Consider the following 25,592-nt stretch of genomic DNA (forward strand, 5'->3'; position numbering starts at 1 on the left):
GCTCCAAAACCTTACATACACTATTCGTGAGAGAAATGGGGCAATAGCTGGAGGGAAGATGTTTGTCCTTTCCAGGTTTCGGAACAGGAACGATGTTAGCTTCCCGCCATCTTTTGGGAAAAGTACCGTCGGTCCAAATTTGATTATAAAGGCGAAGTAGGTAGCGCAGACTATTGTATGATAAATGCAGCAACATTTGGATGTTGATACCAGCGGGTCCCGGGGCAGAAGAACGAGAAGAAGAGAGTGAATGTTGCGAGCTCCCACATGGAGAAAACAGTATTATAGCTTTCGCTATTGTGAGAGGAGAAAGCAAGAGGTCGCACTTCTGCTGCACGTTTCTTCGGGAGAAAGGCTGGCGGGTAATTTGGAGAGCGCGAAATCTGAGCAAAGTGTTGACCAAATGAGTTAGAAATTGCTACTGGGGCCTCTAAGGTATCATGTGCCACAGTGAGCCCATAGATTGGGGAGAAGCTAGGCGCACCAGATAACCATCAAATTCGACTCTAAACTTTGGAGGAGGGAGTGAAGGTGTTAAAAGAGCTTGTAAAGAAGTCCCAGCTTGCCTTCTTGCTATCACGGATGATGCGACAGCATCGCACACGTAACTGCTTATAGCGGATACAGTTGGCCAAAGTAGGATGGTGGTGGAAAACGCGATGAGCACGTCGCCCGACTTCTTGCGTCACGGCACACCTCGTTCCATCAAGGAACTGGGGGGTGCAGGGGCAAATCGAAGGTGCGAGGTATTGAATGTTCAGTGGCTGTAAGAATAACTTCTGTAATATGAGTGACCTGATCGTCGACGCTATGAAAGCGACGGTCACCGAATGTCGCTAGAGACGAAAGAAGTGTCCAATCGGCTTGGGCAAACTTCCAGCGTCTTGGGCACATAGATGGCAGTTGTGGCTGCAATCTAAGGACACTTGGAAAATGGTCACTCAAGTGTGTATCAGCAAGAGCGAACCATTCAAAGCACTGAGCTAGCTGAACAGTACCGAACAGGTCTGCAGCATGGGACTGCTCAGGATGACATTGTTATGAGAAGTAGCAAAACTGAGTTGTGTTCTCGGGGTCTGAGCTTAATATGTTAGAGATCCCTTAATTGGTGATACAGATTAGAGAATTGAAACTGGGAAGTGGATAGGTTGAAGTTAGATATAGTGGGAATTTATTAAGTGCAGTGGCAGGAAGAACGGGACTTCTGGTCATGTGGGTATATGTTATGAACATAAAATCAAATACAGATAATGCAAGAAGTGGTCTAATAATTAATGCGAAAATAAGAATGCTTGGAAGCTACTATAAATATGATGAATATATAATAGCCAACACAGGTACAAAGCTAACATCGCATACAGCAGCACAGGTTAATCATCCAACAAAAAAGTCTTCAAATGAAAAATTCTAACAATGCATGTTACCCTATGTAAAAATATATTATTTAGATAGGTGCAGGAGACAATAATTTAATTCTTATGGGAAACTAAAATTTGATAGTACGAAAAGGATGAGAAAGAAAAGTAGTACGAGAACATGGACTGGGGGATATGAATGAAAGGGGACGTCAGCTGGTAGAATTACGCACAAAGAATAATTTAATCATAGTTAACACCTGGTTTAAGAATCATGGAGGAAGGCTCTGTGCTTTCACGTTGATTATACAGTTGTCAAACAGATTCCAAAATCAAAAGGGGTGGGTGGGGGGGTGGGGAGGGGCATGGAGGTGTGTACTTTGTTGTGAATGGCACATGGAGACGATGAATTGGTAACTTTGGGAGATGAAATAGCGAAGGCAGCAGATGACGAATAGGTAAAAAACACAAAGTCCAGTGAAATCCTTGCTTAACGCACAAGACAATGAACCCAAATAAAAAACTGCAACAAATGAAGCAAGAAAAAGGGACTACACATGTCTAAAAATTGAGTGACAGGAATTGTAAACTGGTAAAGCAAGTTTGTCTAGATGAGAAATGCGTGGCTATAGAACCATGCACGACTATTGAAAGGCCTATAAGAAAGTAAAGGAGGCCTTTGGATAAACCGAAGTACCTTATAATGAACTGGTTTGATGTCAGGAGAATAGCGCGTTTTGAACTTATGAGTGCCTGACTTCGAGGTTATCAGCACCCTTACATATATTAAAAGAAATTAAAATGGTTAAAATATAAAAACTTGTTATCACACAATAATGAAGTCTATAAAATGAGACTTCTTCATTAACTGCCACCCCACTTGCAGTGATCCACACAATCACTCTTGTAGGCCTTAATACAACAGAGAAGGCCGAAAGGTGCCATTGCTGGGTTTAAAATCAAAGTAAAATGACAGAAGACGTAAAAGAAAAGTGCAACGAAATGTGACTGGCAGACCACTTACAAAAAACACAGGTGAGAACACAGGTGAGACAGTCACCCTGTTCACACATTAAGTTTTGGAAACAAGTTGGACACATCACAAAATCTTGAAACTAACCATATTCGTTTCAATGTCACCTAAAACTGAGGGCAAATATGCCACTGCCCTCAGATCCGAAAATAAAACATTCTAATAAAATGAAGCATGCTGTTAACCATATGCCACAAGCACCACACATTGGACGACCCTCTCACTGGAGCAAGAAGCCATGCATCAGAGGACTGCGACCTATGAGAAGAATAAGCACAATCTAATCCCGGCTTTCTGGCCAAAAGTAGGTATTCCACGGCCCCACAGCAGGCTTTACTAGATGCAGCTTATCAGTCAATTCCAGCCACTCTTCTTCCCGTTGACACATGACTACCTCAACAGCGAGGTGATAGTATGCAGGGGGACAGCACACTGAAATAGCCGAGTGTCTTTACATGCCTCCTTGGCTCCTACATCCACCCTTTCATTTCCCGCAGTACCCATGTGTCTCGGTACCCAGCAGAATGACACTTCCTTCCCAAGCTGTTTTAGTTGAAGGACAGTGTCCTGGATATTCTGGGCTACATTATCTGTTACAGGCAAGCATTGTACAAAGTGAAGGGCACTCATAATTTGAACAAACAACAAATTTGGCACAGGAAGCACACTCATCTGCTCCAGTGCCCACAAGATTGCATACTTTTCTATGTCAAAGACCAATCTCTCCATGTCTAAGACAGCAAAGTCTTGAGGCAGTCTGACTTTGAGAACATGATCACGGAAAACTAAAGAGCAACCAACAGTCTCCCCATTTTGACCCATCCGCAACGACAGCTGCAGCACTGTGGTGCTCAATTAAAATAGCACAAAATTAAGTATTAAAACACATGCAGGAGTGCAACCTTTCCTGTACTGGCTAAATCTAAAATTATCATTGGCCTATGCGGTAATCATGGTCACAGGCAGTTAAAATCCTGGATTTGGGGTTGTAAGTGCTCCATACCAAGTGGCTCCAGCACATACCACACAATGATCCTAAACAGCTTTGTTGATCCTCAGCACAGACACTGTGTGTGGAGCAGGTCCTGTAAGCACCTGTGGCCAACCTGATCCCCTCATGGTGCACCAGAAACCTCATTGAGTCTTTAAAATGTAGAATGATATACCTAATAGGCAAGTCAAGTAAATTAAAAATACAAGAACAATTAAAATGAATGAATGACACACACACACACACACACACACACACACACACACACACAATTTATAGCATTTGACACCCCACTGAAACCACAATACTGGCTGCTAATAGCAGTAGGGGGTGGGACTGGAGGTGTCCAATGGTGAGCACAGTATAAGGCTATGAAAGTAGTTTAACTGCTTAGTCGACGAGCAACTCACAACAATGTTACAGTGTTGATACAAAGCTGGGCAGTGGCAAGGATCAACAAAGCAGACATTGCATTCTATCTAGAACAACCGTTGCCGAAGTTGACATTTTGTCAGAAAGGAACCCAGAAGGAATTTTGCAAAGTGACAAAACAATTTAGCATTTCTGCAAGGTGAGTCAGTGGAATGAGTGGTGGTGTAAACACACTACTGTGTAGACAATGTACATGAGGAGTACAAAGACAACAGTACATGTCTAACAAGTGAAACTGATATTGAAACAGATGTCAAACCATGTAGTTCACCTTCCTCGTTGGATGGGGAGCCACAATAGTGAAATCTAGTAAAGGACAACCATTGCCCAAGGAGCAGGTACATGGAAGATCATCTGCAGGATACCAAATAAAACAATTATAAACAGACTTCAAATAAGTCTACTCAAAATGAACTGCATAATAGAAACTACAAATATACAAAGGACGACAAGGCGCACGATGTTACAAAAACTGGTGTTTGCGCATTTTAAGGATGCTCAGTACAAATCAGACTGCACACGATAGTGCTCTATCACGTTACGCACAATTAATTGCGCATGACAGATTGCAGTAGTTTCCAGGGAAGCAGTGGATGGTTCCATAACTTCAAATAGTGCAACAGCATTTGAAGACATAAGATAATGAAATTTCATTTCAAACAAAGCATCAACTTGACAATGCACAGCACACTGTGGAATCGGCCCAAAAATTTGTAGATGAGAAATGTGCTTATCCCATCATTCAGTAAGTAATATTTTTTTTCTTCTTTTTCCAACTCCCAAGAATCAATATTTGAAGAGGAAACATACACAAGGAACCCTGAAAATAGGAGGTACCAAGAGAGTTTTATCAAGGTCAACTAACAATGCGTTTACGCATTTGTATACAATTATGCAAACTGTTAATCTGGATAGTAATTTGGCTTGCATGTAATTTATTGTGCTGCAAAAAGATGGAGGTGCTCTGCCCCTATGATTCTCATATGCATGTTTTGGGAAGAACAGTAGCCAATATTTACATCACAGCAAGCAAGAGCGGGAAAATGGGTGTAAGAGTTTTAACTGTGGTACGAGTACTGCTTCTGGCCAACAGCCAATCAACATAACTTTATTTTGCTCCATTCCTGGTCTGCATATAAAAATCATACTCTTTTAGTGCAAACTGTCCATCCTGGAAAGTGCGTGTAACACAACTCATACCACTTGGAACCAAGGGACAATTCACCCTCTGAATGTTTGATTTTCTGTGCCTGTACAACACTATTGCACTATCTGCAGCTATGTCTTAAAGGTAGCCAGTTTCTCAATAATCTCTACGGCTGCATGCTATCACATTCCATCATTTCTCAACACTACATTATACCAATGTGATTCTGTATGCATTCTTTAGGTTTGGATACCTAGCTGAATGCCCTGCACAGTTTTTAACTCCCAAGGAATTCGTCTTCGTTCTTGATGCTACAAACCTCTGTGATCACTTTGGAGCGCCATTTTTCAATCTGTGCTCATGGTGCAAGTTAATGGTCCGTTTTCAACATTTCTGGAATGCTGACAATGTCTATTTTGTGAATTTTAATACCTACATCCCATTGAAGGTTGGTCGCTGCACCTTCCGGAACTCATTTTCTGTCACCCGCCTGATGCATGTTGCAAGTCATTAGCAGCTAATATTTTTCCTACCGTAACATACTAGCACAGCACTTTCATATGAGCCTTGCACTCAACTGGCTCCTAGTTATAGATTTTTCATCTCAGGATTACCACTGTACTATACCTGGCAGCCAATGTTTTACATCCTGATCATAGGACAGCCACTGATTGGTCTACCAGATGTTTATTCCACAGGCTGTATCCAAAAGAATCATCCAATTTGGCACATCTATATTTCTGACACTAGTAAACATATACAATGAATTTTTTTTTATGAACGGGAAACTCAATTTTTTCATACCTTTTCGTAGGTGTTTAATACGACCCCCTTTGGAGGCATGGCATATGACAATGTGGTATTTAAATTGTTCCCACACTGCAGCTGCTGCTATGCGAAGTCTCAGTTCATTCATTGCTGTTGCCAACGGAGGCACATAAACAGAGTCTTTTATAAACCCCAACAAGAAATAATCACATACAGTCAGGTCCAGTGATCTTGGAGGTCAGTAATGTAAGGCAAGCAATCCATCGTTCAGTAATACTTCGATTTAAAAATTCCTACACTTCTAGAAGCCAATGTGATGGTGCCCCATCCTGTTCATAAATGAAGTCATTCGAATCAGTCCAGCTGTGCGACAAGAAAGTTCTTAAGCATATCGAGATGTGTGTCTCCTGTAACCGTATTCTCGACAAAGAAAAATCACCATACACCTTTTCCTGTGAAACTGCACAAAACACATTAAAGTTTGGAAAGTCCCACTCATGTTTTACAATTTCATGTTATTGTTACATACCCCTTATTCTCACATGACTCCGAGAACCTTTTCCAACCCTTTGTGAAGACTGAACCTTGGTCTCAACATCATAACCATAGACCCACGTCTCATCACCAGCTATGATTCTCTGAAGGAACATCTCGTACTCATTTGCACAATCCAAAAGCTCTTCACAGATTGCGAAATGAAGGTCGGTCTGTCTGGTCTTGACTCATGAGCTGTGGGAGACACTTCACAGCAACATAATGCATTCCAAGATGCTGTGTCAAGATTTCATGACAATCCAACTGAAATGTTACATTCTTCTGCAACCTGTCTGACAGTCATCGATTGGCAGCACAATTTCGTTGACATTCCCAACACGAGTGTTGTCACTAGACAAAGGGCGCCTTGAACGAGGGTCATTATTAACTTCTGTCTGGTTATTTTTAAACTGTGTGAAGCAATCATAATACCGAGTACGGCTTAAGCATTCATTCATCACCATAGGCTTCTTGTATCATTTGGTGTGTTTCGAAAAACAGGGTTGGCACAAGTTTTCCCACGGGAAATTATCTGATATTTCCCCAATTTTCAGACAAGCTGTAGCATTTTTCCTGACAAATTTTGAGATCTCAAGTGTACGTAATGACACGAGCTGACAAAGAAACAAAAATGTAAGGACTCCTGTATTTCTCCCCCATTTAAGCAAAAATCTTAAATACTAACATCAACATCTTTTGCAATTAACTGTTTTTAGATGGCGAAAGCAATTCAGATGCTATATTTGTCTCATTAAGACGACATTTTATTTCAATAAAATTAAACACATTTGGTGACAAAAATTTGCATTTCCTTTGAGTCACAAGACAGATTTAAAATACCTTCATCGATTTCAGAAATAATCTGAGAAAAAAGGTAGACCTTTTGAAAGAAGTGTATAAGCCAGGGAAGAGTTGTGCAAACCAACACTATAGGTGACCGCCAATAAAATCATTGTTCTACTATGCTCTTTGTCAGTTATTACCCTTTATTACCCTGCTTGTTAATTCTATTGCTTTACAGGTATTGTAAGATTTTTCTTTCGAGAAATATGTAAGTACATAGTGTACAAACCACCAAAGACTGCCACAGTTTTCTTCTTATCGTCCATACCTTCTAATATATATTTTCGAGGTGCAGAAATGCACTAGCACAAATAAAAGGTGTATAAAATGCTGCACTGTACAATGTACTTGCGGTGAAACAGTCGCAGTTCCTGAAATCCATCACATGTGACCCCTAGCCTGCCGAGGAGCACTGCCGTCCTGGATTCTCAAATAAATCACAAAAATCTGGACCGCATTATGCCACACACAAACAGACCCGGCCTGCAGGTAGATCGGTGAGACTAGATCCAACAGAAAAGGCCTTGCACATCAGTGAGAAACGATCGGCTTCAGATCGGCAAGCCTGATCCGTTAGAGATATCTGCAGAAATGGCCACCGGTTTCGGCCTGTCGTGGAAGTTCACTCTTGTAACCAGCTATTTACGTGCCACGGACAGCATGTTGATAAAATGAGAGAGCGTTGATCAATCCACACAACAGATCATTTTCGCAAATACTCTGAGAATCAATACTAAATGACGATAGGTAGCAACTCACTGTAGTACAGATGGACACTGCGCCGCAGACAGGCATGTAGAAAATACTCTCACAACTAAACTTTCAGCTTTAGCCTTTGTCAAAAAAGGAGTGCGAGCACACAAACAAACAAAAAAAAGAAAAAAACAAAACAATCACTGACCTCTGACAACTAACGCACACATGCTGCGTCAGTCTCTGAGAACCAGATCCAAACAAACCATTCCTCACACTTCCCTGCCTCTCGTTGGCAGCTGCTAGGCTGGTGGCGACTAATGGTGATAGCACTGACTGCAAGCTGAGGTAGTGGTAGGAAGGGGGGAAGCAGTAGGAATGAGGGAGTAGGGAAGCAGTGCACGTACTCTGATGCACCCAGCTAGTGACAATCAAGACATCTCAGTGAACAAACCACTTCAGTTACAGAGAAGAAAACAAGATTTTTCCAGTGTTTTTTTTTTCATATTTTCTTAATATTCACTGATTTCCCAATTTCCAGAACCTGTGACAACCCTAGTAAAGGTTTTCTCGAGTCAGACAATTTAACGCACATGCTTTTTTTTCCTCCAACTTTGCCATCTCAAAATTCGCTAACTGAGTGATAACTTTCTACTCAATATACAACTTCCAGCAGTTACTGATTAAACATAAGTGTGTGCAGGAATGCCAACCGCATTTCACTCCAACACACCATTGGCGTGAAATTATGAATGTTCCGGAATTTTTTTTTGAACAGACCTTTTACACAGTTTTTTGTTATCATTCAAATAATGTTCTCTCTGGCAAATGGATCAATATATGGAAGAGATTTCTAGTCTGAAGCACCAGCGAAGGCTGAAGGGCGTACTAAGAGGTCAGTCGCAGCAGACAATCCAATTGTGTTAAATTTTTCATTTCATAACTTAAGGCAAGGCTTCCTACTTGAGATTTTCAGTAATCTCATACTGTGGGAATTCCATAGCATTAAATATTGTTCTCCAAGTGGAGATATGGTTGTGGGTCACTGTTCGATGAGATTTGGAGGAGTTTATTATGGTCTTGTTTGAGAGTATATAAATAGATAGCATAATGGGTTTCTTCTTTTTATTTTTTCTTTCAAGTGGAACACACGGTGGAATGGCTATTGCCTGCAGTCAAGTACCAAAGGTGACGAGTAACTGAAACACTAGTTCAGTCTTCACTCTTTCCCATTGCCATCATTCTCCCCACAAAGATTTCAGACCCTCGGCAGAAATGTGTCATATCACTTTAAAATATTTATTGCAGATAGAATTTTTGTCCGTTCTGTCTGAGTCATGAACTTTCCCAAGTTCTGTCACATGTGCATGTTACCATGTTTCAGTCATGATCATTAGTCAACAAAGGAAGTATAAGTAGTAGATAATTATATCACTGCATGTTTGCCCATACATCCGCCACTCGTATCAACCCAAAGTGCAAAACCTAGAGTGCTAGTGCAAGCTCTATATACCTACAGCAAAATGTACGAATTATTTAAGCATTGAACTACACTAATAATTAGCTACTGAAAACATTTACAGGAAACAGTTTCTTATTCACCAGCGAGGAGGAATCAGTGTACCCAAACTGTGTGTCTAGAGTGGCTTCTATGTGCAAATCAAGAAACTTTTTGAAATGTTTGTGTAGCACATATTCAAAATGGGACTTGCGTACCAGCCTGTTATTCACCTATTGGAACGTGGGACACCACCTAAAAACCACATCCAAGTTTGCCAGCACACCGGTCCTCATCATTAGTCCACCAGGCAGAACTGAATCGGGGCCAGACTGCCTCCCCCTCCCAGAAGCAGACACTAATGTGCACAGCTATCCGGAAGGCCAACATTGTGCTATATGACAAATGTACATCACATGATATTTTACTGTAGAAAGCAACAGCAGTCACCCAAATGGTTGTACAGAAACTTCCGACACTCACAGCCAGATTACATTAAGTGTCTGGCTAGAGTGTGGATTAATTTCAGATCTCTGAATTAAAAACACTACATCTCAACATTTCTACATAATTTAATTACTGGAAAATGTAAAAGTATTACTTTGGCACATGTATGTTTTGCATTAGTTAATTCAAAAAGTGGTACAGTGCCTGAAAGCTTGGCAATATTAACTCTTATGTGCCTGCCTGCTGAATGCCTCAAATATAAATTTTTCAGTTTTAACATTTTGTTGACAGGGAACCAGCGACTATATTATGTTTCTTAAACCATTTCTTAATGATTCTTTAAAGAGTTACAGTATTTATATTAGGTGACTAGTTTAATTTTGAAGCCCGGCCTACTATTTGGCTGCACTCACAGTGCCTGATCTTAACAATAAGCATCGAAATGGCAACACATGATGTACAAATGTATGCAGAGTGAATGCCAAAATCCACACGTGCCTCTTACCAAGTCCAAAATCAAATCAGTTTTACATTAGTTAGTTAACAATACACTGTATTCACCTAAAAGTATATACCAATAAAGAGTCTTGAGCTGTACACACCTTGACTGAGGTGAGTGGACTGACCAGCCGAAGTCTGCAATTTTCAATTCACCTTTACTGCCGATAAGTAAGTTTTCTGGTTTGATGTCCCTGTGAATTACCTTCTTATTATGGCAGTAGAGAAGAGCGTCAGCCAACTGTGCTATGTAGGTAGCTGTTCTGTAACAATTTTTTTATTCTGAGAAAATATTGCAGAACAAAACTCTGAATATCAATTTTTGGAAAATAATATACATCTGTATACTTTAGCATTGTAATGAAGCTTACCTTACTTCGTCCAGTCTTTGTTGTGGCTGTGATTTTATCTCCTTGAAAAGCTCTCCTTTAGGAGCATACTCCAAAATAAGGTATACTCTTGCTTCGTCATGAAAATAACCGTACAGTTTCAAAATGTTCGGATGCCTAAAAATTTTCAGAAACATTAACTAACAAATGTAACTTAACACTGAAAATTTAGTGTATGATCATTGCATCCTTAAACTTACCTCAAGTGTGATTGTATTTCAATTTCTCTTCTTAGCTGGTGCTCAACATTTGCACTAACCAGCTGAGACTTGAACAGAACCTTGAGTGCAATTACATATTTTGAACTTCTTTCCCTAGCAAGATAAACATTTCCAAACTTTCCTTTTCCCAGTGCTCTTCCAATTTCAAAATCAGACAATGTCCAGGTCTTGCTGAAATTTAATTTTATTATTTGATAGATAATTTACTTTCTGACTAGTTTCACCAAGCATCTACTGGAGGGAGGGTAGTCCAAAGTGTGTAATTTGCTAAACTAAAAAGACGAATAATTGTCAGTTTAACAATTCTTCTAGAATTTTATTAACATTGTAAGAAAAGGTCAATATAATATGACAGACAGTTCATGTGATTACAGCACTTTTGCTAGCACAGACAACCAAGTTTTCTGCACTTACTAATAAGAATGACAAAATTATTCATTTACCATCAATAGCACGCACCAATTCTCGATAGAAACAGGAAGAAATGGGTAAATGAAGTCTGTTGCCAAGAACGCGATGAAAAAAATAGCGTACAAATTTTGCTACTTCTAACCAATCCTGAGAAAATTCACAAAGTAACAGGTGTATATGGCGTTATACAGAATAAGAAATACAGAAATTTTTTAGGCCGTTACTTTTGGGGATCAAAAAGTTCTGCTGAAACGTTTAAACACCAGCGTAAACGCTGATCGTCACTCATTACATAAATACTCAATTCATAGTTTATGTTAGACCTAGGAAGTGGAGTCTCTCTCTGAAATAGATAGCTTACCTGCTGGACCGCGCATCTTTTGCTGCTCCTTCTGTTCTAAGACCTACATTTGGTGCATTACGAGCAGACATTCCCGCTGTCTTCTCCATGTCTTCCTTTAATATATACTATCTCTTCATAACGTGGTGAAGAATTCGCTTCCTAATTATGGATCTTCTTAGCTCATAAGTCTTTTGACTTCAGGCAACGACTGTTTTGCACAATTGGCTTACTTCTGTAGAACCTGTTGAATATCTTGCGTCGTCTCACTCCTTACTTGTCACACTACGAAGTACTTCTACATTCCAAAAACACCTGACCGAAAACCGTTTTAAAATCAGATGCATTTAAAAGGAAGGTGTGCTTGTTTTCTATTGGAACTTCGTCGTAGCAGTCATTTGTTTTAGAAAGCCTGATTGGCTCTAAGTGAAACCATGAGGTTATTGGTGGGCAGGTTGACAGCGGTTTTTGTATTTGCGTGTTTTGGTGTTATGACTATTGTGTAACGGCAGGTTCTCAGATTGTTTATTGTAGAACCATTTAAGAATTTTTTTACGCCAAGTCTTTCGTTAAGAGTTCTCCAATCTGCGAGTTAAAGATATGATGGATTTCTCCGTTCACTTCACACCGCAGAACCAACTTACTCTTAGCGCAGAATTGCGGAACGTCATACAAGAGCGTAATATACTTACAACTAGAACTAGACTGAAAGGTAATAAGTACGTTTCTATTACTGGTCTTAGAATTTTTTGGCCACAGAGAACTTTTTATCGTGAGATGATGCCAAAATATGTTCATCATCTAACGGTGATGCAGCCACATATCCATTCGGTGAAAATTTTCCCTTGTTTTTATGTTGACATTTTTCAATATGATCATAAATTTATAACAAGACATCGGTTTTAGTACTCCTATGCTTGACTCACAAGTAGATGACATGCAAATTACCAGCTCCAATTTACTCATTTCCTTTGCTAAAAATCTAATTTTGTAATACAAAAATCGCATCAGATATTGTACATTAAGTTTATAGTTTTCGGTGAAATCCTAATAACTTTTTTACTGAAATTCCTTGTATCTTTTTGTTAATCGCATTTAGTTTTGTCTGATCTTGACGGAGTGAAACGAACTTCTGACGAAGAGAAACGAATTTCTTTACGAAATAAAGCAATTCAAGAAATTCTGACGTCGGAGGTTAGCTACCTGCGAAGCTTGGAGACTGTGATGAAGGTAACTGCACTAGTCGCACTTGTGTTGCGGCGGATGAGATTGGTCTACTCTTCGATATCTCTTGATCACGATGAACGCATTTTCTCAATATATATTTGATTATATGCTACATATTTTTAATATTACCATAAACAATCTACGTAACTTACTAGTGATAAACACAGCTGTGATAAGGATTGGTGAAGACACCTGTAGTTTGTTATACACAATTGTGCCAGCGGATGACTGACTGACTTACTGTTTGTTGACTGTCTTTCTCAGTTCCTTGGGTCTAAATCAGTTAGTCAGAAATCCTCATGTCAGATAGTGACTAATTCTTTCTGTTCTTTAAATACCAGTACATAGTGCTATTATTGTTGCTCTGTTATATCGAAGTGTAATGTTATGTCTGAATAATTAGAGGGAAAGGTTGTTTCATTTTATATGAAATGTTTAAGTATTTATTAAAGCTGCAGGCCAGGTCTGGAATTATCATTGTTGCAGATCAGGAATGGTATAATGCTGCTATCTCTTACATTTATCAGCACTGCGGGAGGGAGATGAGAGATACCTGGTGTGTGGCTCTTTCTTTCCAGCAATTGGTCCCGTCTGCTTCACACTGCACTTTGACTGGGCTAAAGTAGGCCTACAGTAGATACTGCCAACGGAAGCATTCAATTCGACCCATCTGCTTTGACCTTCAACATAATGTTGTGGTGTATCGTGTCACTATCATGCAGAGGTTTTGAGTTGATTGTGTTTCGAGATGCCATGTTGTAGGTTATTTGATCGTGCCCTTTGGTGGTGGATGTGGATGTGCTGAGTTTAATGTGTGATATTGGGTTTATTTGAGTTTTGGTTGTCATTGTGCTAGCGTGGTTTTGAGTTTAGATAACTGGTGTGGTAACATGGGCCTGTGGAAGTGTTTTCAGTGGGTTATTAAGATTTTTTTGGATATGTGTTTGGCATTTTTGTTAGATCTGATTAGTTTGGCGTTGTTGTTCAGAAAGAAGTCTAATTTTCTTATTATTTGGTTAGGTATGGATACGACAGTGCAGTTCACGAGTGTATCGTTACATTCTGAGGAAGGTGAGATATGATGTCTGAACATACAGATTCTGCAGACGTTAGGTGTCATGTTTGTGGCAACAACATGAGGTTGATGAGAGTTCTTGCAGCTTGGACGAGGGACGTGTATCTGGTGTATCTGAGGTGCCACACGCACATTTGTATGTTTGTTTGTGTGTGTGTGGGGGGGGGGGGAGGGGTTGGACAACCTAGGTGGTACTGTCCGAGGCTTTTTGTTGGCAAGTAATTTTTGTTTTTGGTTTTATTCTATAGTCATTGTGATGTTTTGTGTAGCCTACTATGTATTTATGGTAGGTCAGTTGTGTTTTAATTGATGTGGTGAGTATGGGGTATTTGGATTATTGAGTTGTTGGGGTTTTGGTTCCACCTTTCAGAATTGTATGTGTTGGGTTTTGGTATCGATATCTGCGGTTGAGCTATGTAGCTCAAGGGAAATGTCAGATTCCTGTGGTTTTGTTGGTGTAGCGGAATGTTGTAATTTAATTTTTTTTATATATTATTTGTTTTGGGATGGTACAGTGTTTTTTATTGTTGTATCTGTAGCTTGTGTCCACCCTAAACCCCAATTTTCCGGAGTTGTCCTGGCGCGCGCGCACACACACGACTTCTGACTCGAGCATCTCGGACCGGAATGCAGCACCACGTGGGATGCAAGCAGCAATCTTGAGGGGGTGGGAAAGGGATAGTAGTGTACAGATTGTGAGAGAGATTAATGCTGTCTGGTGGAGGGCACTGGGACTAGACTGTCAACAGCAGCAGCAGCAGGAAGTTGTGGGGCAGGGAGGTTGGGAAAAAGCAACCAAAGAAAGGAGAGGAGCAGGGAAAGACAGGTGGATGCATTGCCAGAGGGCTGCAAATAAATAAGGTGGGAGACGAGTCTGGGGAGGGATGATAGGACAGAGGAGGTGGAAGCTGTTGGGTGGAGGGTGTGGGGACAGTATGTCATCGTACATTGAGGACAGGATAATTACGGGAGTGGAGAATGTGTTGTAATGATGACTCCCATTTGTGCGGCTCAGAAAAGCTGGTGGTGGAGGGAAGGATCCAGACGGCTCAGTTAGTGAAGCAGCCATTGAAATCGAGTGTGCTATGTTTAGCTGTATGTTGCACCACAGGGTGGTCTTCTTTTCCCTTGGCCGCACTTTGGCAGTGGCCGTTTATCCTGGTGGACAGCTGGTTGGCAGCCATACCAAATCTGTGCAATGATTGCAGCAGAGCTGGTAAATGACATGGCTGTTTTTGCAGGTGGCACGGCTCGTGATGGGTAGGATAAATGTGTGACATGACTCAAATAGTAAGTGCTGGCTGGGTGGATTGGGCAGGTTTTGCACCAGAGTCTTCCACTGGGATATGATCCTTGTGGTAAGGGGTTGGGATTGGGAGTGGCATAGGGATGGACTGGGATGTTGTGGAGGTTGGGTGGGTCTCACCAAGGCCTTCACAGACAGGCACTATCTGACAGACCTAGTCCGCAAACAAATCTCCTGTGCCATTTCTCCTCATAACCCCAATCATCCTACCACTTCGAAAAACCAGGCACAAATGAGTGTCCCCTTCATCACCCAGTACCACCCTGGAATGGACCAACTGAACCACATCCTTCACCAGGGATTTGATTACCTATAATCATGCCCTGAAATGAAGGACATCCTACCTACCTGAGGTACTTTCCACACCTCCTAAAGTGGTGCTCCATCATCCACCCAATCTCAATATCATCCTAGCCCATCCCTATGCCACTCCCAATACCAACCTCTTACCACGAGGATCATATCCCTGTGGAAGACACAGGTGCAAAACCTGCCCAATCCACCCAGCCAGCACTTCCTCTTCCAAACCTGTCACAGGTTTATCTCACCCCATCAGGGGCCAGGCCATCAGTGAAAGCAGCCTCGTCATTTACTAGCTCTGCTGCAATCATTGCACAGCCTTTTATATTGGTATGACTACCAACTAGCTGTCCACCAGGATTAATGGCCACTGACAAACTGTGACCAAGAGCAAAGTATGGCACAACATGCAGCTGAGCATAACACATTTGATTTTAATGGCTCACTACCTGAGCCGTCTGGATCCTTCCCTCCACCACCAGCTTTTCTGAACTGTGCACATGGGAGTTATCCGTACAATACATTCCCCGCTCCCGTAGTTATCCTGGCCTCAATTTACGTAACACACTGTCCCCACAACCTCCGCCCAACAGTTTCCACCCCCTCTGTCCTATCTCCTCTTCCCTATCTCATCTCCCACTCTGTTTATTTGCAGTCCTGTGGCCACGCATCTGTCCGTCTTTCCTTGCTCCTCTCCTATTTTGGTTCCTTTTTCATCACCTGCCTGCCCCACAACCTCCTGATGCTGTGCCTGTTGGCAGTCTAGTCCCTGCACCCTCCACCATATAGTGTTCACTCTCTTCCCACCATTGCACTACTATCACTTCCCCTTCCCCACCCCGTCCAGATTGCTGCTTGCATCTCACATGATGTTGCATTCTGGCCCGAGATAGTGGAGATGGCAGCCATGTGTGCATGAGGTGTGCTTCAGTGTGTGTGTGGGGGGGGGGGGGGGAGAGGCGCGTGCGAGTGCGAGCTGAATGAAAGCTGTAGCCGAAAGCTATATGTGAGTAACTTTTAATCATGCCTGTCTGCAACTTAATGTGTCTTCTTTATCGTAAATAGCAATCTCTCTCTTCCTACTTTGTTGATATTCCTACCTGGAGTTTCCATTGTTTGATTTCCTGTACACAAGTACGTTTGTAATATACTCAATGTGAAGGGAGTTTTTAGTAATCAGTGCTGAGAATGCAACTATTGTGTTGCTCTCTTCCCCCCACCCCGCACTCCCACCCCCACCCCTCCCGTACACCTCCGGGTTGTGGATGGAGCATTACAACAAATCACATTGCCTGCCTATTACTCTTGCATTGCTTACCTAAAACCAGCTGTCTGCACACCCATTTACCGTGTGTATTACCCTGTATCCTATTCTTAACTTTACCAGTCTGGGGAACAAGCTACCTAATCAGTTGGCAGATGTGGCAAACAAGATGAAAACTTGTAGATGAGGAAACTGGGATCGAACTTGCAGTTAACACTACACCTTCAACTCTTGAACGCTTGTAATAAAGAACAATATTATGAAAAGGAAAGTTGCTACTCATCATATAGTGGAGATGCTGAGTCGCAGATAGGCACAACAAAAAGACTCACAATTAAAGCTTTCGCCTGTTAAGGCGTTTGTCAACAAACAATAGACCGCGCACGCACACACACACACACACACACACACACAAATGCAAACGCTACTCGCACACGACTGCGTCTCAGGCAACTGAAACCGCACAGCGAGCAGCAGCACCAGTGCATGATGGGAGTGGTGACTGGGTGGGGGTAAGGAGGAGGCTGGGGTGGAGATCGTGGGGATGGTGGACAATGAAGTGCTGCAAATTAGACAGAGGGCGGGAGGGGGGGGGGGAGGGGGGCGAAAAAGAGAGACAGGGTGTGATGGTGGAATGACGGTTGTGTAGTGCTGGAATGGGAACAACGAAGGGGCTGGATGGGTGAGGACAGTGACTAACGAGGGTTGAGGCCAGGAGGGTTACAGGAACACAGGATGTATGGCAGGGAAAGTTCCCACCTGTGCAATTCAGAAAAGCTGGTGTTAGTGGGAAGGAGCCATATGGCACAGGCTGTGAAGCAGTCATTGAAATAAGAGATATCATGTTTGTTAGTGTGTTTAGCAACAGGGCGGCCTACTTGTTTCTTGGCCACAGTTTGTCGCTGGTCATTCATGCAGACAGACACCTTGTTGGTTGTCATGTCTACATAGAATGCAGCACAGTGGTTACAGCTTAGCTTGTAGATTACATGACTGGTTTCACAGGTAGCCCTGCTTTTGATGGGATATGTGATGTTACCCCCCCCCCCCCCATGAACCATGGACCTTGCCGTTGGTGGGGAGGCTTGCGTGCCTCAACGATACAGATAGCCGTACCATAGGTGCAACCACAATGGAGGTGTATCTGTTGAGAGGCCAGACAAATGTGTGGTTCCTGAAGAGGGGCAGCAGCCTTTTCAGTAGTTGCAGGGGCCACAGTCTGGATGATTGACTGATCTGGCCTTGTAACATTAACCAAAACGGCCTTGCTGTTGTGGTACTGCGAACGGCTGAAAGCAAGGGGAAACTACAGCCGTAATTTTTCCCGAAGGCATGCAGCTTTACTGTCTGGTTAAATGATGATGGCGTCCTCTTGGGTAAAATATTCCGGAGGTAAAATAGTCCCCCATTCGGATCTCCGGGCGGGGACTACTCAAGAGGACGTCGTTATCAGGAGAAAGAAAACTGGCATTCTACGGATCGGAGCGCGGAATGTCAGATCCCTTAATCAGGCAGGTAGGTTAGAAAATTTAAAAAGGGAAATGAATAGGTTAAAGTTAGATATAGTGGGAATTAGTGAAGTTCGGTGGCAGGAGGAACAAGACTTTTGGTCAGGTGAATACAGGGTTATAAATACAAAATGAAATAGGGGTAATGCAGGAGTAGGTTTAATAATGAATAAAAAAATAGGAGTGCGGGTAAGCTACTACAAACAGCATAGTGAACGCATTATTGTGGCCAAGATAGGTACGAAGCCCATGCCTACTACAGTAGTAAAACTTTATATGCCAACTAGCTCTGCAGATGACCAAGAAATTGAAGAAATGTATGATGAGATAAAAGAAATTATTCAGATAGTGAAGGGAGACGAAAATTTAATAGTCATGGTTGATGAACTCGATGGTAGGAAAAGGAAGAGAAGGAAATGTAGTAGGTAATATGGATTGGGGGGAAGAAATGAAAGGGGAAGCCGCCTGGTAGAATTTTGTACAGAGCATAACTTAATCATAGCTAACACTTGATTCAAGAATCATAAAAGAAGATTGTATACATGGAAGAAGCCTGGAGATATTCACAGGTTTCAGATAGATTATATAATGGTAAGACAGAGATTTAGGAACCAGGTTTTAAATTGTAAGACATTTCCAGGGGCAGATGTGGACTCTGACCACAATCTATTGGTTATGAACTGTAGATTAAAACTGAAGAAATTGCAAAAAGGTGGGAATTTAAGGAGATGGGACCTGGATAAACTGAAAGAACCAGAGGTTGTACAGAGTTTCAGGGAGAGCATAAGGGAACAATTGACAGGAATTGGGGAAAGAAATACAGTAGAAGACGAATGGGTAGCTCTGAGGGATGAAGTAGTGAAGGCAGCAGAGGATCAAGTAGGTAAAAAGATGAGGGCTAGTAGAAATCCTTGGGTAACAGAAGAAATATTGAATTTAATTGCTGAAAGGAGAAAATATAAAAATGCAGTAAATGAAGCAGGCAAAAAGGAATACAAACGCCTCAAAAATGAGATCGACAGGAAGTGCAAAATGGCTAAGCAGGGATGGCTAGAGGACAAATGTAAGGATGTAGAGGCTTATCTCACTAGAGGTAAGATAGATACAGCCTACAGGAAAATTAAAGAAACCTTTGGAGAAAAGAGAGCCACTTGTATGAATATCAAGAGCTCAGATGGAAACCCAGTTCTAAGCAAAGAGGGGAAAGCAGAAAGGTGGAAGGAGTATATAGAGGGTCTATACAAGGGCGATGTACTTGAGGACAATATTATGGAAATGGAAGAGGATGTAGATGAAGATGAAATGGGAGATTCGATACTGCGTGAAGAGTTTGACAGAGCACTGAAAGACCTAAGTCGGAACAAGGCCCCGGGAGTAGACAACATTCCATTAGAACTGCTGACGGCCTTGGGAGAGCCAGTCCTGACAAAACTCTACCATCTGGTGAGCAAGATGTACGAGACAGGCGAAATACCCTCAGACTTCAAGAAGAATATAATAATTCCAATCCCAAAGAAAGCAGGTGTTGACAAATGCGAAAATTACCGAACTATCAGTTTAATAAGTCACAGCTGCAAAATACTAACACGAATTCTTACAGACGAATGGAAAAACTGGTAGAAGCCGACCTCGGGGAAGGTCAGTTTGGATTCCGCAGAAATATTGGAACACGTGAGGCAATACTGACCTTAAGACTTATCTTAGAAGAGAGATTAAGGAAAGGCGAACCTACATTTCTAGCATTTGTAGACTTAGAGAAAGCTTTTGACAATGTTGACTGGAATACTCTCTTTCAAATTCTGAAGGTGGCAGGGGTGAAATACAGGGAGCGAAAGGCTATTTACAATTTGGACAGAAACCAGATGGCAGATATAAGAGGCGAGGGGCATGAAAGGGAAGCAGTGGTTGGGAAGGGAGTGAGACAGGGTTGTAGCCTATCCCCGATGTTATTCAATCTGTATATTGAGCAAGCAGTAAAGGAAACAAAAGAAAAATTTGGAGTAGGTATTAAAATCCATGGAGAAGAAATAAAAACTTTGAGGTTCGCCGATGACATTGTAATTCTGTCAGAGACAGCAAAGGACTTGGAAGAGCAGTTGAACGGAATGGACAGTGTCTTGAAAGGAGGATATAAGATGAACATCAACAAAAGCAAAACGAGGATAGTGGAATGTAGTCGAATTAAGTCAGGTGATGCTGAGGGAATTAGATTAGGAAATGAGACACTTAAAGTAGTAAAGGAGTTTTGCTATTTGGGGAGCAAAATAACTGATGATGGTCGAAGTAGAGAGGATATAAAATGTAGACTGGCAATGGCAAGGAAAGCGTTTCTGAAGAAGAGAAATTTGTTAACATCGAGTATAGATTTAAGTGTCAGGAAGTCGTTTCTGAAAGTATTTGTATGGAGTGTAGCCATGTATGGAAGTGAAACATGGATAATAAATAGTTTGGACAAGTAGAGAATAGAAGCTTTCGAAATGTGGTGCTACAGAAGAATGTTGAAGATTAGGTGGGTAGATCACGTAACTGATGAGGAGGTATTGAATAGAATTGGGGAGAAGAGTAGTTTGTGGCACAACTTGACTAGAAGAAGGGATCGGTTGGTAGGACATGTCCTGAGGCATCAAGGGATCACAAATTTAGCATTGGAGGGCAGCGTGGAGGGTAAAAATTGTAGAGGGACACCAAGAGATGAATACACTAAGCAGATTCAGAAGGATGTAGGTTGCAGTAGGTACTGGGAGATGAAGGAGCTTGCACAGGATAGATTAGCATGGAGAGCTGCATCAAACCAGTCTCAGGACTGAAGACCACAACAACAACATGTGATGTTAGTGATGGGACTAGAGTATGTGGCAGTTGTTGGAGGATGTATGGGACAGGTATTGCATCTAGGCCTATTACAGGGGTTTGAGCCATGAGATACGGGACTGGGACCAGGGGTTGTGTAAGGATGAACAAGTATATTGTGTAGGTTTGGTGGATGGCAGACAACCACTGTGGGAGGGGTGGGAAGGATAGTGGACAGGACATTTCTCATTTTTGGGCAAAACGAGAGGCAATCGAAATACTGGCGGAAAATGCTCCAGTCCTGGGTGGTACTGAGTTAAGAGGGGAATGCTCCTCTGTGACCAGACGGTGGGATTTCGGGAGGTGGTGGGAGGCTGGAAGCATAAGCCACGGGAGATTTATTTTTGAACAGATGGGAGGATAATCACGATTAGTGAAGGCTTCAGTGAGACCCTCGGTATATTTTTAGAGGGTGCCCTGCCCATCACTATTGATGCCACCTCCCTATACACCAACATTTTTAAAGACCACGGCCTTACTGCTGTTGAACACTATCTTTCCTAATGCTCGACGGATTCTAAACCAACAACCTCCTTCCTAGTCACCATGACCAACTATACCCTCACCCAATATTGCTCCTCTTTTGAAGGCATTAACTAAAAACAAATTCGGGGTACGGCTATGGGCACCCACATTGCATCATTCTATGCCAACCTATTCAAGGGCTGTCTAGAGGAATCCTTCCTAAAAACACAGAATCCTAAACCCCTCACCTGGTTCAGATTCATTGATGACATCTCTTGTATCTGGATCAAAGGTGAGGATAACCTATCCACATTTCTCCAGGACCCCAACAACTTCTCCCCCCATTTGCTTCACCTGATCCTACTCAACCCAACAAGCCACCTTCTTAGATGTTGACCTCCATCTTAAAGATGGCTACATCAGTACCTCCACCTGTATCAGAGCTACTAACCACCAGCAATATCTCCACTTCGACAGCTGCCACCCGTTCCATACTAAGAAGTCCCTGCCATACAGCCTAGCCATCCATGGGTGTCGCATCTGCAGTGACGAGCAGTCCCTCTGAAAATGCACCGAGGAACTCGCTGAAGCCTTCTTTGACCATAATTATCCTCCCAACCTTGTACAAAAACAAATCTCCCGTGCCTTATGCTTCCGGTCTCCTACCTCCTCCCAAAGTCCCACCGTCGGGCCACATACAGGGATTCTCCCTCGTAACTCAGTACCACTCAGGACTGGAGCAACTGAATGTCATTCTCCGCCAGCGTTTCAACTACTTCTCGTAGTGCCCTGAAATGAGAAATGTCCTGCCCACAATCCTTCCCACCCCTCCCACAGTGGTATTCCACTGTCCACCGAACCTACACAATATACTCATCTATCCTTACACCACCCCAGCTCCCAATCCCTAATCTCATGGCTCATACCCCTGTAATAGGCCTAGATGCAACACCTGTCCCATACATCCTCCAACAACTGCCACCTACTCCAGTCCCGTCACTAACATCACATATCCCATCAAAAGCAGGGCTACCTGTGAAACCAGTCATGTAATCTACAAGCTAAGCTGCAACCTCTGTGCTGCATTATATGTAGACTTGACAACCAACAAGGTGTCTGTCTGCATTAATGATCAGTGACAAACTATGGCCAAGAAACAAGTGGACCACTCTGTTGCTGTGAATACGCTGCCAAACATGATATCCTTCATTTCATTTGTGCCATATGGATCCTTACCCACAACACGAGCCTTTCTAAATTGCACAGGTGGGAACTTTCCCTGCAATACATTCTACATTCCTGTAACGCTTCTGGCCTCAACCTTTGTCAGCGACTGTCCTCGCCCATCCAGCCTCTTCCCTGTTCCCACTCCAACACTACACAGCCGTCATTCCAAAATCACACCCAGTCTTTTATTTCTCTTTTTTTTTTTCCGCTACCCCCTACCCACCTCTCCCCTGCCTTTCGTCTAACCTGCAGCACTTCATTGTCCACCGCCCCACCATACTGAGCTGTTCTCTCCTTCCTCTGGCGCATCACCAGAGGGGGTCACAGTGATTAGCGTGCCATCACTGGCGGCTTTTGGAGAGAGAGGACGTACTAGCGTACGGGCAGTTGGTGGCAGGTGGCCCTTGCGGGCAGCCACGTTTCGCGAGCAGGATTGTATCATACGGTGAGCTGTTTTGAGGTGGGAAGCCATGCCCCGTCGTGTTTCGGCTGCGACTCATCCAGAAGGGTGGTGAGGCAATGTGCCTGGAGGCATGATGTTCTGCCGTTTGTATTACCGAGTACCCAGCTTGTGGTATGATTGCCCTTTCCCTATGTATTGTACCCCCTCCTGCTTAACAAGGGGGTCATTCCATGTCAAGTCACCCAGGCCTTGACGCCAACCATGTCAAATTTTGATGAAACTTGGTACAATTACTTCTTTTATCATCCTGAAAGCACTTGTAAAAGTTTTTTTCTCTATCTCTTATAGTTTTTTTTATATATAAATTTTTAAAGGTTTTAGATTTGCCGTTGTTTCAGCAGTCGGAAATCGTAACTTAAACGTGTCCTCACAACTAAAAAAATTTGTATATTAAAGAATACTCAAGATATCAGTATGAAATTTTGGAATAAGTTTGTGTATTATATCTAAATGTTAAAAAAATTTACCATAAAGATATATTAAAATCTTCCAAATGAAAAAAATCTACAAATTTATTTATTTATTTATTTTTTTTTTTAAGCTAACGGATGTGCAGTTTTACAAAAACTGCACTATCTAGAGTCTCAGACCTGATAGAAAGCTCAAATTTGTTTTCAAATACTCGTAATTGTATAGGCTAGTAGATAAAAGAAAAATTATGTTGGCTTTTTAACCTGTTTAATAGTTATCTAATTTTTTAAATAATATTAATTATATTTTAAAAATAAAAAGGAGCAAGTGACTTAGACACCAAAAATACGTTTTTGTCTTCTTGGAGTAACAATGTACGCTTGGATTTTGTTTTGTTACTCCTGTGTTTTGAACTAAAAAATTATTATAGTGTTAAATAGTGCTCGGATAGTATTTTATTAAGTTTATTCGAACTTTCAGTAAGTACTGTTACTTAGTTTACAGAGATTCTTTTCCAATATCCTATAAAAGTAACCAGAACAGTAATCAGACCAAAAGTGAAATCAGTATGTCAGATATTCAAACCTGTAGCGTAGGGTTATTTAAAAAATCTGACTGTTTCCAAACAACCTACACACCTTCAAAAAGTTACAACCGGTATCTGAATTGAGTGAGGAAGAAAAAGATTTGATCCATTTACGATCTGGAATTAATCTGTGTGAATTTAAGAATATATGTTCACACCACAGCTACTACTTTTTAAATGTTTTTGAAAAGTATCAAACAACATGTGTAGACCCACTAAAAAAACACAAAAAGCACATCAAAAAATCGTTGAGAAGTGTAGGCTTGGATCTTTCTAAACAATTACTGACAAAAAATATTAGCATAAAACCTGGACAAAAGCTTTACTCAACATGCCGTAACTTTTGTGAGGAAAAATTAAGAGTTGAAGTCAATGAAAGTGAAACAGATGATGAAGTCATGGTTGAATTAGAATCATTGGGATCCAGATATGAATCCCTCGTACAAACAAACATTGCTCTTGATAATTTAGGTTTAACACCGATAAAGCTTCATGGCTTGTCAGAACAAAGTAAAGGGTCTTACTTTAAAAGGAAGGTTAGCAGTATTGAAAACACTGCAAAAAAGGCGGTTTCAAAAGCATTAAAATATGATGCACCAAGTTCTGATGATGACGAAGAAGATACAAGTGTGGTTGAGAAAGCTAAGGATTTTGATGTAATGATTTCTCTTATGAAAGAGAAGATTTCATCTGTTGGGAGGTCTAGAAAAATCCAGATTCTGACCTTGGCTCCAGATTCTTGGAGTCGAAATAAAGTGATGAAAGAATTTAATATAAGTGAGTACATGGTGCGACAAGCTAGAAAGCTAAAATCTGAAAAGGGTATTTTGGAAACTCCTGGTCCAAAAAAAGGTAAAACTCTTTCTGAAAATACAGTAAGACTTGTAACAGATTTTTATGAAAAGGATGAAAGTTCCAGAGTGCTACCTGGAACAAAAGACAAAGTAGGTGTTCAAAAAAATGTGTACATGCAAAAAAGACTCATTTTGTGTAATTTGAGAGAACTCTATTATTCTTTCAAATGGGAGAATCCCGAGGTAGAAGTAGGATTTTCAAAATTTTGTTTCTTGAGACCTAAATGGTGTATCCTTGCTGGTGCTGCAGGCACACACATTGTATGTGTATGCAGTATCCACCAGAATGTTATACTATTACTGGATGCTGTGAAAATTGAAGAATCTTATAAAGACCTAATTAAGATGCTTGTGTCAACACTTAAAACCAAAACTGCATGCTACATCATTGCGACAACTGTCCTGCAAATACTGCACTAACTGAGTATTTAACTGAAAAACTAAGTGAAGATTATG

The 25,592-nt window shown here is 41.6% G+C and overlaps 2 protein-coding genes across 3 annotated transcripts in view; one reads left to right on the plus strand and one right to left on the minus strand.

The window, feature by feature from the left end:
• LOC124794821 (aurora kinase A-A-like) overlaps positions 1-11,968 on the minus strand; it is a 33,377-nt gene extending 21,409 nt beyond the window's left edge. Inside the window, exons 1-4 of the mRNA XM_047258480.1 lie at positions 11,622-11,968; positions 10,829-11,020; positions 10,611-10,745; positions 10,344-10,502 (exon numbers count right to left, since the gene is read on the minus strand). Of these exons, the coding sequence (XP_047114436.1) occupies positions 10,344-10,502; positions 10,611-10,745; positions 10,829-11,020; positions 11,622-11,710 (575 nt within the window). The 5' untranslated portion in view covers positions 11,711-11,968. The remainder of the gene's footprint in view (positions 1-10,343; positions 10,503-10,610; positions 10,746-10,828; positions 11,021-11,621) is intronic.
• Positions 11,969-12,067: 99 nt separating this feature from the next.
• The window catches only part of LOC124794820 (putative protein tag-52), a 141,335-nt gene continuing 127,810 nt past the window's right edge, over positions 12,068-25,592 (plus strand). For both annotated transcript variants that reach the window (XM_047258478.1, XM_047258479.1), the window contains exons 1-2: positions 12,068-12,312; positions 12,700-12,830. In XM_047258478.1, coding sequence (XP_047114434.1) covers positions 12,201-12,312; positions 12,700-12,830 — 243 coding nt within the window. In that variant the 5' untranslated portion in view covers positions 12,068-12,200. The remainder of the gene's footprint in view (positions 12,313-12,699; positions 12,831-25,592) is intronic.

Source organism: Schistocerca piceifrons, chromosome 4 (genome assembly GCF_021461385.2).
Source record: "Schistocerca piceifrons isolate TAMUIC-IGC-003096 chromosome 4, iqSchPice1.1, whole genome shotgun sequence".
NCBI lineage: Eukaryota > Metazoa > Arthropoda > Insecta > Orthoptera > Acrididae > Schistocerca > Schistocerca piceifrons.